The sequence below is a fragment of the Procambarus clarkii genome, chromosome 47, assembly GCF_040958095.1.
Source record: "Procambarus clarkii isolate CNS0578487 chromosome 47, FALCON_Pclarkii_2.0, whole genome shotgun sequence".
NCBI lineage: Eukaryota > Metazoa > Arthropoda > Malacostraca > Decapoda > Cambaridae > Procambarus > Procambarus clarkii.
The window spans coordinates 23,184,217-23,198,896 of record NC_091196.1 but is presented as its reverse complement, the minus strand read 5'-3'; the positions used below and the strand labels follow the sequence as shown (position 1 = coordinate 23,198,896).

Below are 14,680 nucleotides of genomic sequence, written 5' to 3'. Positions count from 1 at the left end.
AAAAGATAATAGTAGTTGTTGCTTATGGTTTTAGGTCACAACCCGCACACTCAACATTTAAATGCCGTGTATGAACTAGAAGCGAAATACGGATAGGGTTTCGGGCAAGTCCTTAATCCTAATTTTTCACCGGAATACTACCCGCCAAATCGTTTAACAACCAGGTACCCATTTTATTGTTGGGTAAACAGAGGCTACAGTTAAAGGTTGGCGCCCAGTCAATCCTCCCCGGCCAGGATACGAACGCAGGCCAAAGAGCTCGCGAAGAACCAGGCAAGTGCTTTACCACTACGCCACAGAGACTAATTCCCATGGGAAATCGCGGGGTTCGATTCCCAGGTTGGATACAAATGGTTGGGCACGTTTCTTTCACCTATTGTCTTTTTTCACCTATGAGAAAATAGGCACCCGAGAGTTATAATAATAAATTATTTACAATAAGGTACAATGGGTTTGAGATTACATAATAATGATATTTCTTGCAATGCCACTAACACGTATATCGTTTCGGGCAGTTAGGCAACTCTAATGGGGGTTGCATCCTGGGGAGGGTCAGAAATTCGATCCTGGGGGGGAAGGACTTCAATATAAGCCTAACATGTACTGTATGTATATGCTGACTGCCTGTTACCTTGACACAGTGAATTGAATTATAAAAAGCATACTTTACGCAGCTAAATATTCGTTTTCTTTAGTAATAAATTTCGGTATTAAAAAAAATGCAAAAGTTCTTCTCTCAGGTCTAACTTGCTTATTACATATTCCTGATCCTAATTAATAATTACTAATAATAAATACAGATGATGCAGCCCGTCCTCCTAAGGTTTCTCAACGTCAAGACACTGTCGTACTAAAGTGACTTATCCTAACCTACCCAAACAGAAAAAAAAGAAACCACAATAGAAAACGGGACAGTAAGTCAATATATCGCGAGTCGCTACCATTTTCTAGCATACGTCAAATGTGGAGTATACGTCAAATGCGACGCTCTGTTTGGGGGTAACTCTGCACTGTCTTAGATAATGTTCCAGTGGTCTGTCGGGCATTTCTCCAGAGTGTTGACATTTTCTATCATGTTGACCAATCATGTTGATCGACATTCTCAAGTCGATCGACTTGAGAATGGTCCAGGACGAACCGAAATGTCGTCGTCCCTTCATTTTCTAGTGCGTGGATTGGTCAACATACTTCAGCCACGTTATTGTGACTCATCGCCTGCTTTTGCTCACATCTTCCAGAACTTGTAAGCCTATTTCCCATGCACATGGGTATCCAAGCCTAATGCGATGTAAGTGTACTTCTGTTGTTCTACTGCTCCCTTTCATGAAACTAAGTGGTTCCTAGTTGGTTGAATTCTGTACCAACCCGCAGATCCTGATGTTGCAACTGCTGCGTTGTGGTCACTGTACATCTTTTGCATTGCTCTGTTTCTAATTACTTTCTTAATCTGTGATAGACTCTGTGGTATGTAAATGTCTACATGTCTTCTCTTAGTTGCAGGTTTTGCAGCTTCGTCTACAGTGTCATTTCCTATTATTCCCACATGACTTGGCACCCAGTACCCGTCGGTTTTAAGTACCCGCCGGCCTTGTCGTTTGAGTGTTGCATTAATGATATGACAGATGGATGTTATCATTTGTGATCACTGATGGATTTGTGATGGACATTTGTGATCAGATGGATGTTATCACATATGTGTTCTTGTTGCAAGGACTCAATGGCAGTTCTCGAATCTGTATGTATGATAACATGTTGTCGGTGTTCAGCTAGAGCATGTTCCAAAGCCTTTTGAATAGCTAGCATCTCTGTTTGTAAAATCGAACACCCGTTTGAGAGTCTCCAACTATTTACAGAGTTTCCTGCTTTAACTACAGCTCCGGTTTCTTGTCCCTGCTGGTCTACTGATCCATCTGTGAAGTAAGTGAAGCTGTCAGATGCCAAGTTTGCTTCTATATGCATCTGTGCTAATGCAACTGTGACTCAACTACGTCTGTGTTGTATCTCTGCAATATATCGTGTATTTCTTTCCATGACCCAACCACGTGTTGTGTTGTATCTCAAGAATATATAGTATTCTTGAGTATTCTCTCATTTCTTCTCCCTTTGACTCAGGCGTCTCCAGAAAAACAGCGAATACCACCACGTTCCCGGAGCAGCCTCGCATCATCAACTTCCGCCGGATGTCCTCCTCCGCCGATAATATGCCTTATAAATTGGTAAATACATTTTTATCTCGCTGAAACTTCACATTAACATTCGTTATTTTGGTGCTGGGGTCTGGCCTGTTAGCCTCGGGAGAGTTATTAACGCCACTACACGAACTTATTGACCAACCAGCAAGTATGATTTAGTCGTGAACATTATCCAGGTCTAAAGAAAACTCTGAATGTATATACACAGAGAAACAGGATACATCTATCGGTATATATATATACATATATATATATATATATATATATATATATATATATATATATATATATATATATATATATATATATACATATATATATATATATATATATATATATATATATATATATATATCTATATCTATATATATATATATCGATATATATATATATATATATATATCGTACCTAGTAGCCAGAACGCACTTCTCAGCCTACTATGCAAGGCCCGATTTGCCTAATAGGCCAAGTGATTTTTTTTATTTTCAATATGTTCTTTTCAAATAGTTTATTTGAATTATTATTATTATTTTATATTAAGACCATAATTTATTGACAGTTGTGTTAGTTTAGGTTAGGTTAAGATAGGTTAGGTTAGGTTAGGTTGGGTTGGTTAGGTTCGGTCATATATCTACGTTAGTTTTAACTAAAATTTAAACAAATTAACTTATACATAATGAAATGGACAGATTTATCATTTCATAAGAAAAAATTTGGAAAAATATATAAATTCAGCAAAACTTGGCTTATTAGGCAAATCGGGCCTTGCATAGTAGGCCAAGTACGACGTTCTGGCTACTAGGTACAACATATTATTGGCTACTAGGTACAAATAGGTACAATATATATATATATATATATATAACCCTTGTGTGTACACATTAGGACTTTACATGAAAGCTCTCATTATTTACATATACTGAGGAGATAAAAGAATATAAAGTATCTGAAATAGATACGTGAAGACTAATAAGGAAATGTGATGTTGGTTACGACACTAAGATTTCCTCATCGTACACGTCATTCCGTGAGGTGTCCGCTGACATCCATGGATACTTTACCCATAAACTTTCTGAACAAATTTCCATTTCATTATACCTGTGCACATTTTATACAAATAAAAATAACCTTTCTAGAAATTGCAGTTCTAGTTAACAAATAATTAAATCAGTTAAGTTGAAAAATAATAAAAATATTACTCGTTTTTTTTAAATTTGGAATGGATAAACCACTGCAGTGACTTATCTCATATATATCGCCTTTCAAATTGTACGTTAAATAGTATTCAATTGATGTCTACAAGGTACACTTATGTCTACAAGATAGTTTGACTTTTCTTATGTATACAAGTCTAAGAGTAATTTACACTGCTGTTTATCTGTTCATCCCAGCCATAACTGTAACGATGTGAATAACTTGTTGCTAATAAGGTTTCTATTTCAAATTCCAAATATTATTGTTGATTATGATAACTGAATTACAAACGTTCATATTGATAACGTCAGGAAATAATTCATATAATGATGATTTATGGCATTTAAATTTGAATAAAATATTCAGAAGGAAAGGTTACAACTAATGTATTTATTTAAAGCGTTTAAGTAGAATGCATATTTTAAATGCCCTCTTTTTATACACAACTTGCCAGGCAACTCTTACAGCATATAAAACTATCGGTATAGGCCTATATAGAGTAATTACATAGATGAGTTTATATAATAGCAGGTTAATATTTACAAACTAATGGACATGTATCATATAATTTGTAAGACCTTCCCTAGGATGTATCGAACCAGGGACCTTACAATTATGAGTCGACTTCGCTGACTGCTTTATGAGTATATATGTACTATTGAGTGAGATAGATGTCATTCAAGACATCTTGAATGAGCATAGAGCACTAGGGGCGGGGGGGGGGGTTAGAAATAGCCTAAGCTACTCTATCCCTCTGAGATGTATTTTGTCTCGATAAACATACTTGAAGATAACTGTGTACCTTTCTTAAATTGTTAAAGTTGTACTGTGTTATAGCAACTGTTCCACACGTTGGGTCACTTATATAGTGATTCACTGTATGACGATTAACTTTGTTCTTTCTTTATTATGCACCCCATACTCATCCCGTGGGCGGTGGTGGAAAGGGTTACAAAGGCACATAATCGGTTCAGGAACTGAACCCCAATGTTTAACTGTACATGCGATTCACTGTAGGGTAACTCACCGTATGGTGATTCACCATATAGTGATTCACCGTATGGTGATTCACCGTATGGTGATTCACTGTATGGTGATTATACTGTATGGTGATTCTGCTCGGATTGGCGCATCAAAGGGATAATTATTTATCATGTGAAGTTCTGTTGTGAGCATAACTTGACTGTTGTGAGCCCAACTTGACTGTTGTGAGCACAGCTTGACTGTTGTGAGCACAGCTTGACTGTTGTGAGCCCAACTTGACTGTTGTGAGCCCAACTTGACTGTTGTGAGCATAACTTGACTGGTGTGAGCACAGCATGAGTGTCATGAGCACAGCTTGAGAGGAACAGCGTTACAAATTATCTGGCGTGTCAATCATGTAAGGCGGATGAGCAAGAGTGTGGCAGTTATAAAGGCCAAACTGACCTATCTGGGCGAGCCGGCCAGCGCGGACGGACACGGCCCGTCCTATTGACCAACTGAGTTTATTTTGAACTGTGAGTTGCGACTCGGAGGTATAAGTTAAGTCCAAAGCTTACTGGGGAAGTTATTGTTATTGGACTGGTGAAGTTATTATTATTGAACTGGTTTGTTTGTCTGTATGTATTTAATGCTTGTGTATACAGGCGTGTACTTATGCTTGCATCATATATGTACGTGTATATAATGCTGCTTGTATCATATGTATATGCCTATGTACTTGCATCGTATGTAGAGTTATATACACATTTGTACTCCAATTTGGTCGTCACATTTGTTATATCTGGTCATTAATGCAATATGCATCCCCGAAAATTTAATAACCACTGTTGTTATTTGTATTCATCCATTTTATTTACAGTTTACGTTAAATGCAAAGAAACTATTACGGAATACAAAAATTGCATGGTAAACTCACTTTGTTTACCGGCCGCACTTCCAACAGATTCGTTTATATATGATTCGCGAAGCTGTTTAGACGATGTAGCAGTTCTTGGTGTCATAAGGCCTTCTTAAAATTACACAAATAATAGTTTGACAACTCAGCGAATCTTTGCAGCAGCGAGTCACTTATCGGTTTGTACCTAACAGATCAGATAAGCTGAGGTTGCCATACATCCCTATTTTCCAGGACATGTTCTGGATTCTGGTGTCAATATTTGCGTTTTCCATTATAATAGTAATTATATTTAAAATATTAAAACTTGTGGTATAGTGCAACAATATATATATATATATATATATATATATATATATATATATATATATATATATATAATATAACGAGGGGTACCACCTCTGGTGCAAGTGTAGGGACCCATAGCCTCGGAGAAGAAAATAAAGAGTACTCAGAGAAGACATTGTGGATCCTCACTGAACACTATATATATATATATATATATATATATATATATATATATATATATATATATATATATATATATATATATATATATATATATATATATATATATGCGAACAAGCCTGAATGGTCCCCAGGACAATATGCAACTGAAAACTCACACCCCAGAAGTGACTCGAACCCATACTCCCAGGAGCAACACAACTGGTATGTACAAGACGCCTTAATCGTCTTGTACATACCAGTTGTGTTGCTCCTGGGAGTATGGGTTCGAGTCACTTCTGGGGTGTGAGTTTTCAGTTATATATATATATATATATATATATATATATATATATATATATATATATATATATATATATATATATATATATATATATATATACCCCGGCCAAAGTATATGTTGGGCGGGGGTAGGGAGGGTGGTAGTGAAGGTGTCCAGGATGTCGACTGTTCAGATATGGCAACAATAAGATAAGCGTACGTGTTAAGATTGCATCATTATATTGTAATTTACTATGAAGATAACGTAAGTTATCTATTACTAAAATTGTACACATGGGTATGAGCATTTAATACTATTTGATTCCTTGCGATGTAAAGGGGCAACTTAGGCGAATGTGTAAAAGCTTCCTGATCTTGTATATATATTTAAAAAAAATGCAAACAGGAACTGGCGATTCATTGTCTATGATAACAATGAACTGTGTTAATTATTAATTGTAACTTGTTTAGTTAAATGAATTGTGGGGTTCAGTCCCTGAGCCCATTATGTGCCTCTGTAACCCTTTCCACTACCACCCACAAGATGGGTATGGGGTGCATGATAAATGAACTCAACTAACTAACTTAAACAAAACACGTGTGGGACAAATAACAAAATCCTCGCCTGAGGGAAGTTTTCTCAGCTGGAATACCACCTGACTACGAGTACCTATGGTACTTCACAGTATATAGGGATGAAGGCGACGAGTCAAAATAACGTGGCTAAAGTATGTTGACCAGACCACACACTAGAAGGTGTACAAGACATCGACGTTTCGGTCCGTCCTGGACCATTCTCAAGTCGATCACAATCGACTTGAGAATGGTCCAGGACGGACCGAAACGTCGTCGTCCCTTCACCTTCTGGTGTGTGGTCTGGTCAATATATAGGGATGTGGATGGCAGTAAGTGTATGGACAAAGACAGGAGACCCAGGCAACTGCAGATAACGAGTCACAACAATGTGGCAGACAAACAACCCAACTCACACCTGTGAAATGAATCGAAAGTGATGACGTATCGGTTGTTGTTTTAGTCAGCTACTGGAAACACAAGTTGCAAGTAGCACGGGCTATGGTGAGCCCGTAGTGGACTTACCTGGCACAGGAGCGGGGCTGTAACTGACGTATCGGTCTGTTGTTTAAGATTCAGCTACTCTGAACAAAGTTCCAAGTAGCACGGGCTATGGTGAGCCCGTAGTGGACTTACCCGGCACAGGAGCGGGGCTGTGATATGCGTATCGGTCGGTCATGGACCCGTATATAGTGGTAACTGAGTAACAGTGGGAGAGAGAGTCATACAAGGCAGGAGGGAAGGTGAGGTACAGGTGAGGGGGGAGGGAAGGTGAGGTACAGGTGAGGGGGCAGGGAAGGTGAGGTACAGGTGAGGGGCAGGGAAGGTGAGGGGGCAGGGAAGGTGAGGGGGCAGGGAAGGTGAGGGGGCAGGGAAGGTGAGGTACAGGTGAGGGGGCAGGGAAGGTGAGGAGGGAGGGAAGGTGAGGTACAGGAGGTGAGGTGAGGGGGCAAGTGGTGAAGGAAAGCAGGAAAACAAAATAAATAGATAAGGTAAAAAGAAAGACGCTGCAAGAAATTACGTAAAACAGAACACAATATTGCTATACATCTTACGCTACAAATTTAGCCATTTAGAAATACTGTATATCTAACTTACGGTGCATGACATAGTCAGCATGACTAACGGTGCTTGACTAATCATTTTATTGCTAATATTAAAATACCTGAAATTCTTAACATATCTCATATATTTCCTTTCAAGTAGATGACGGAAAATATAAGTTAAAATTAAACGCTGTGTAGCCTCAAACCATATTACAATACTCCGTAATGTCCATTGATGACCTTTAATATAAGGTGTGCAGAAGAAGTTTAATATAAAACAGCCTCCACTGAAGTTTGGTTAATTACGGGCTATTCATGCCCGTGCACCTCTTGGGTGGCTTAATCTTCATCAGTCAGTTTGGTTAAGGCCTTTTGTGCCCTCTGTAATCCTTGTGTGCCCTCTGTAATCCTTGTGTGCCCTCTGTAATCCTTGTGTGCCCTCTGTAATTCTTTTGCGTCCCTGCTCGCAAGATGAGTATGGGGCTCATAATAAACTACGACTCACAGGATGAGTATGAGACGCACATTAAACTACCGCTCACAGGATGAGTATAGAGTTCACAATAAATGACCTCTCACAGGATGAATATCGGATACACAATAAACTATACAGCTCACACGATGAGTATAGGGTGCACAATAAATTACCGCCCACAGGTTGAGTATGGGACGCACATTAAACTACCAGTATATTTTCTCTACTACTTGCAAGCCATAAATGTTAATAGTTCACTAAGTGATATAGATCTCTCGTGATTGGCCCACATGCATCTGTACCAATAAACTGGAATACACAAAAATAGATCATGCCTTACAAACATGATCTTTAAACCAAACATGAATTAAACCTGCTCACATTTCTGAAAACGGTAACCGGCTATTCAGACAAAGGACTTCTGACAGATGTAGTTTACATGGACTTTACTAAAGCTTTTGACAAGGTACCACATGAAAGAATTGCTAGGAAACTACAGGCACGTGGAATAAATGGGAGAATGCTGGAATGGATAAAACAATGGTTAAAAGAAATAAAACAAAGGATCGTGCTAAATGGGAATGAAGCTGACTGGAGAACTGTGGTAAGTGGGGTGCCACAGGGGTCTATTTTGGGGCCAACCCTTTTTGTCATATACATTAATGACATAGATGAGAATGTTACAAACCACATCATCAAATTTGCAGATGACACTAAGATTTATAGTAAAGTGGGAAATGAAAATGATATTGAGACCTTACAAAGAGATCTGCATGAACTCCACAAATGGTCAGAAGACTGGCAAATGCTTTTTAATGTCGATAAATGCAAGACCTTGCATGAGGGGGATAACAATCTACGTCACAGCTACCAAATTAACAGCACTACCTTACAAAAGATTAATTAAGAAAAGACCTTGGAGTCAGAATCCGTCAGTCACTGAAAGTTTCACAACAAGTGGGTGCGGCAGTAAAAAAATAAAAGATAAATAAACCCTAGGAATAATATCTGTACCTTTATCAGTCATCGTGGTATAGTGGTTAAGACACTCGCCTGGCAATTCGCGGGCGTTTTGTCCTGAGTTTGTATCCTGGCCGGGGAAGATATACGTATCCCCGGCCGGGATTCTTCCCGGAATGACTGGGCGTCAATCCGTAACTGTAGCCTCTGTTTACCTAACAGTAAAATGGGTACCTGGTTGTTAAACTATATATAAGGATAAGAAGGTAGTCATTCAATTGTATAAGTCTGGTGCACGGGGCCACATGGATTATAGCATCCAGACATGGAGACCTCATCTTCAGAAAGACATAGCTGCTCTGGAGAAGGTATAACACTGGGTAACAAAAATCATTCCAGAGCTAAGTCATCTCTTGTATCAAAAACAGTTGAGAGCCACTGGGCATGATGGTGGATCTCATTGAAATTTTTAAAAATACTGAACAATTTGGAGGATGTTAATCCGGACAATTTCTTCAAAAGATCAGATGTGACACAAATTAGGAGCAACGGTTTCAAGCTCAACAAGCCACAATGTAGAACTGAGAACAAGAGATGCTTTTTTCACCCATTTGGTTATAAACCCATGGAACCGCCTACCCGCCGAAGCCGTATATGCCAAAAACTCTGTTGGGTTTTAAAATACATCTGGAAAAGATCATCAGGGCAAATAGGGAGACCTTTGACAAGCTGCCAGCTTCCTGCTCTTGTCGAGGCCCCTAGTATTAGTGGCCCTCAGGTAAATTCAGGTAAATCAAGGTATCCTATACATAGGATACCTGTTGGATAACCTACCGTACAGCTTGCCCTTGATACATACAGTAAAATACACCATACACACACACACTACACATATACAAATTGTCTACATATAGATTTAGAGTAGACCAGAGTTCACAGAAGTCCTCATATAATTAAGCACCAATGTAGGAGGAGTTTTGAAGTTAGCGGGCAGGTGATGGGCCTGGGGCGGCGCGGTGCATTGTGGGTTTAGTTGGTTATTCGGCCATATTTATGTGCAACTGTGGCGAAGGATGGCTTCTTATATACTATTTTTTACCTCTCTAAAGCCTCGCTGTTGATAATAAGCCACGTCCATACCCCGAGGTGTATATGATGTGACAGGAGATGTGGCAAGTAAGTGTCAACAGCGGAGGTGGGAGGCAGGAGAGGCCGCCTCGCCAGGCCTGGACTCGCCCCAAACACAAACATTTTCAACTTTTGTCGCTCACTTGCATTTGCTGGGGTTTTATTTTCACGTTTAGCCAGCAGGACAACTCTGACACTCGGGCCTGAATGAAGGGTTTTCCGGGACGGGCGTGAAGCGTTGTGTTGCGGGTGTTTTAGCTCGAAGGGCAGTTGTTGATAGGTGTTTGAGGGGTTTTGACAGGTGTGAGAGGGCAGGGAGGGGGCCCAGGCTGAACTATCTTATGACTAATCATTGTGTTCAAGTTGCTGATCTTAGGAGGTGATTGGAAGGGATCACACCACTTGAGGAGGGATGAGGAAGCTGCATCTGTGGTCGTGTGGAGGTATTGTGGGCTGTGAGGGAGGTAGAGAAGAGGTGGGTGAGTGAGTTTGGGTGGTGAGTACCTTGATATGGGTAGTAGGTGGGTGTCCAGATGCCCACACACACACACCTCTACTCTCACACACTCATTTACTCACCAGTGTGGCTTAGTAGTAATATCTCTTACTCTTGACAGTTGTTCTGTGGCACAGTGTAATTTGTGTGAGCAAAATGTCACAAGTTTGTTGTGAGGAGGTCATTATAGTTATCAAGTTTTTGTAGACATTCAGGTAATTATTTTCAAGTCAGTTGAATGATATTTTCCTTCCTTTTATATTATGCACCTACAATTCAGGTTCATACAATTTATCATCTGCCTAGATATAAAACTCAACAAAGTTATGAACCCTTGTGAAATCTGGACTAAAAAACCTCAGTATTAAAGGAATTTCCCAAAAAGTTTGCTTGTCCAGATATATTGATAGTCTTCAATTCCAAGTACAAGATTTTGGGATAATGAAAAAACTTCAGTACAGTATTAGTGTAATTAAGTGAAACTGCTCAGTAGCTCATTACACTAATGTATTTTATTATCTGATCTAGGAATAAATTTGTTAAGGTGACAGCATTCATCATTTTTATATCTGCAATCACATGTAAGAGAATAATTACTGTTTGAGTTCAAAGTTAAGAAAACAATAAGAACATAAGCATAAAGGTAACGGCAGAAGGCCTGGACTCAAATATTGATGTAAAATACTAAAATGTTCACAAAACTAAATACAAAAGTACTGTAGTTTACTGCATTTGACAGTACCGTTGGCAGTGGGTTGGTTGGTGTCGGTAATCTTGGTGTGTTCCGTAATGCTTGCTTGTTTAGCAACAGTGAGAGAGGTGTTATTGTCTTGTGCACTGAACTGCAAAAACCAGTTCAGCATTTTTTTTTAATTATAGTATTACATTGGTATAGCTATATGTATTTTTTTTAGAATAAATTACATAAAATAAAATATAAATTTTACTAAATTATTGCTGTACGTGCATAATTGGTCAAAATAAATATTTTGCATCAAGTTGCCAGCTTGCACTTACTAATTAATTCCCAGAATTTGTCAAATTATTCATAGTCATTAGTCTTATTCATGTTTTAATGAATAGCTGCATATATAAATCAAAGTTTTCAAAATTATCATCATGTTTGGAAGATAAATATATTTTTCATTCTTGTACATTATCCTTGGCCTAGTAGTCTAACCTATTGGCACACCGGCCCAGTGGCATGTATAAGAATTTATCCAATGGTACCCAAAGACATGTTTGACCCATGTAAAGGCTAAAGATTTTTAATTACAATATGATCTGGTTCAAATTGAAATTCAAGCTTTAAAAAGGCTTAGCCTAATCTATTATAATTTCAAATGGCCATGACTAAATTATTTGACATTATTGGACTGTACTGTTTATGACATGAAATGTCTGGAGAGCACTAATGTGGTAGATTAGTTTAAATATCATGGATGTGTGTGTGATTGCTAATATATGATTTTGTGCATTCATGAAAACATAAGAATAAAGGAAACTTCAGAAAAGCTATTGGTCTGTGCCGTGCAGTTTCTCTTTATACCCAGACTCACTCACTCATATATAACCTATGCTTGAAACAATCCAGCCTATTATATTGCCTGGCAATTTATCCCATAAATCTATGATGATATTCCCTAATTAATATAAGCTTATCCAGTTTGTATTCATTGTTTTGTTTTCTATTTTTTCTTGATATAATGTATGCAGTACCCTATTAATATTTTTGTTTTGTTATACTTTTGATCTATTTGTATACTTCAGTCATGTATACAAGGCCTTTTGCTTTGGGAATGTAAACAAAGTTTTTGCAATCTTTCTCTATATGAAAGGTCTCTAATTCATGGGAATTAGAGACCTTCATCATCATACAGTAAAATTATCTGCATTATATTGTATGGTGACCAAAACTACATTACATAAACTAAATGGAGCTTAACAAGGACAAGATTAGGATGAATGGCATTTTATACAGTATTTTATTACTAATGCTTTTAAAAGTAGGTACTGTACTGTCAGAAAAGAAAAGTGGCCGGTGCAGTGCAATCCAGGTTAGGGGAAAAAATGATAGGAATATAGCATGAATTGTATGAATTGTTGCGAGAATATCATTAGGTATGAAAATGAAGAAAAAAACTGGAGTTAAAGCATTAGAAAAGGACAATCTGAGAGGCATTAATAGTGTTAACTTAGTTAATGAAGGAATATATGGCATGGAGAAGTGTTAAGTGTAAAAGTCTATAAACCGCAAGATTGCAGAGAGCATTCTGAGATGATTTGGGCATGTTGAATGAATGGTTGATAATAGACTGGTGAAGAGTGTGTTTAAATGAATGTGAGGATAGGAAGAGAACAGGAAGACCATGAAGAATGTGACTAAATGTGGTGAGTGTAAGAGAAGAGCTGGAAGTGAATGTAGACAACACATGGGATGTGCTAAGGGACTAGGCTGGCTGGAAGTAATTTAATAGAAGGAAATATGTTTATTTGTATATACTGTATTGGACTATATGGGAATAGGAGTTCATAAGGAGCACTGTATGCTTATAAAATGGTAAGGGTTCTGGTGTCTAGGAATGTTGAAGTGTTGTAGTGTTTATCTGTAAGGGTATATAATGTACAGTATTGTAGTTTGAGTTCTTTAAGGAGTGAAAGTGTGATCATTTTTGTCTTATTATTTAATGTGTGTGGGGTTATGTGACTTGCATAGCACAGCATCAGTGGTGGGGTGTTAGGTACCTTATGATCATGGGGTGACTATTCTCTTTCCCATTACCACCTCACTCTTACTTTCTAAATGATTGCTGCCAAGATCCTGGTAAATGATTAATTTGCTTAATTAATCTGTGTCGTGACTTAAATGACGGAATATACTCGTGACAGTAGAAGCATTAGATACCCAACATTATAGGCCCATCACATATACTTAATTAATGTGATGTATATACCATACCTATTTCCAGTGAAGAGTTTAAGCTTATATGTGGCATTTCACCAGAATTTACTTGTTGCAAATCTTAAAATCCCTTAACACATTATACCACCTCCCCTCCTCCCCTTCCTTGTACTTACTACAACACCATGTAGTCATTCCACTCCATGCTTATTACATCACCCTGTTCATATCTTGAGAAGTTGTGACTGCCTTTTTACTTGGTATTGGGATCAGCAGCCTGTTTCGCTTTTTTTTTTTTTTTAAGTCAATTGAAGTTATTTCTCTATACAGTATTGAAATTATTCCTTCACATTAAATTATATTTTCTTTTCTTGAACAATTATGCTTTATCTATAAAACCAACAAAAATGATTGCAGACATTTTTATAAATCATCATACAGTATTTTCTCATTTTATAAATATTCAGATTACTTTACTGTGAATATTTTTTCGCCCACCCCTTGAGTTCGTTACTAGTTTTCATATTAGAAGGACAGTATCTTATTTTCTATAGAGAAAGTGTACTGGGAAAACTTAAAGCATGCTACTTCCTTTATCTAGTATATTGTGGAAATGTACCATGAGACCATTCAAGGTACAGTAGTATTCTATTTCCTGTTGTCCATAATACTGTGGAAGTGCAACTTGCTCACTTATTCAGACCTGACATTTGTTTGTATCTTGCAAAAGTACATTTTAAAGCAGCATTTTTGTAATGTGGAAGTTATTGTAAATGGTATTAAAACATGCAAAAAATTCATGTACAGCTTGTATACTGTATTGTTCTGTATTATTTTGTCTTAACAAATATTGTACATTCTTCACTGCATGCTTCTGATCTTAATTAATGTTTAAAGCTTCTGAGTTATTTTTGTTAGTCAAAAGTGTAGCTTTTATTGTCGAGCGATATCTAATTTATGTTTATTCCAACAGTGATGGAATCAATCACGGACAGTGAGCGTTTACAGCGGCTCCGTGAATTAGAAGCTCAATTACGAAACCCAAGAGGCATCATCAATGTCGACTCCTTATTGGTGAGGACTAAGCACATGGCATACCAGTTTGT

The 14,680-nt window shown here is 37.8% G+C and overlaps 1 protein-coding gene across 5 annotated transcripts in view; it reads left to right on the top strand.

Moving 5' to 3' along the window:
* The first annotated feature begins 10,066 nt into the window (after positions 1-10,066).
* Positions 10,067-14,680, top strand: part of LOC123762919 (rho-associated protein kinase 2) — a 60,979-nt gene continuing 56,365 nt past the window's right edge. For 3 of the 5 annotated variants that reach the window (XR_011222280.1, XM_069302125.1, XM_069302127.1), the window contains exons 1-2: positions 10,574-10,619; positions 14,548-14,648. Coding sequence is in view for 4 of the 5 variants with exons in the window: in XM_069302125.1 (XP_069158226.1) it covers positions 10,589-10,619; positions 14,548-14,648 (132 nt within the window). In the remaining variant the exon portion in view is untranslated. Of the gene's footprint in view, positions 10,225-10,573; positions 10,620-14,547; positions 14,649-14,680 lie in introns of those variants that run through there. The other 2 variants (XM_069302126.1, XM_069302128.1) reach the window with 1 other exon arrangement.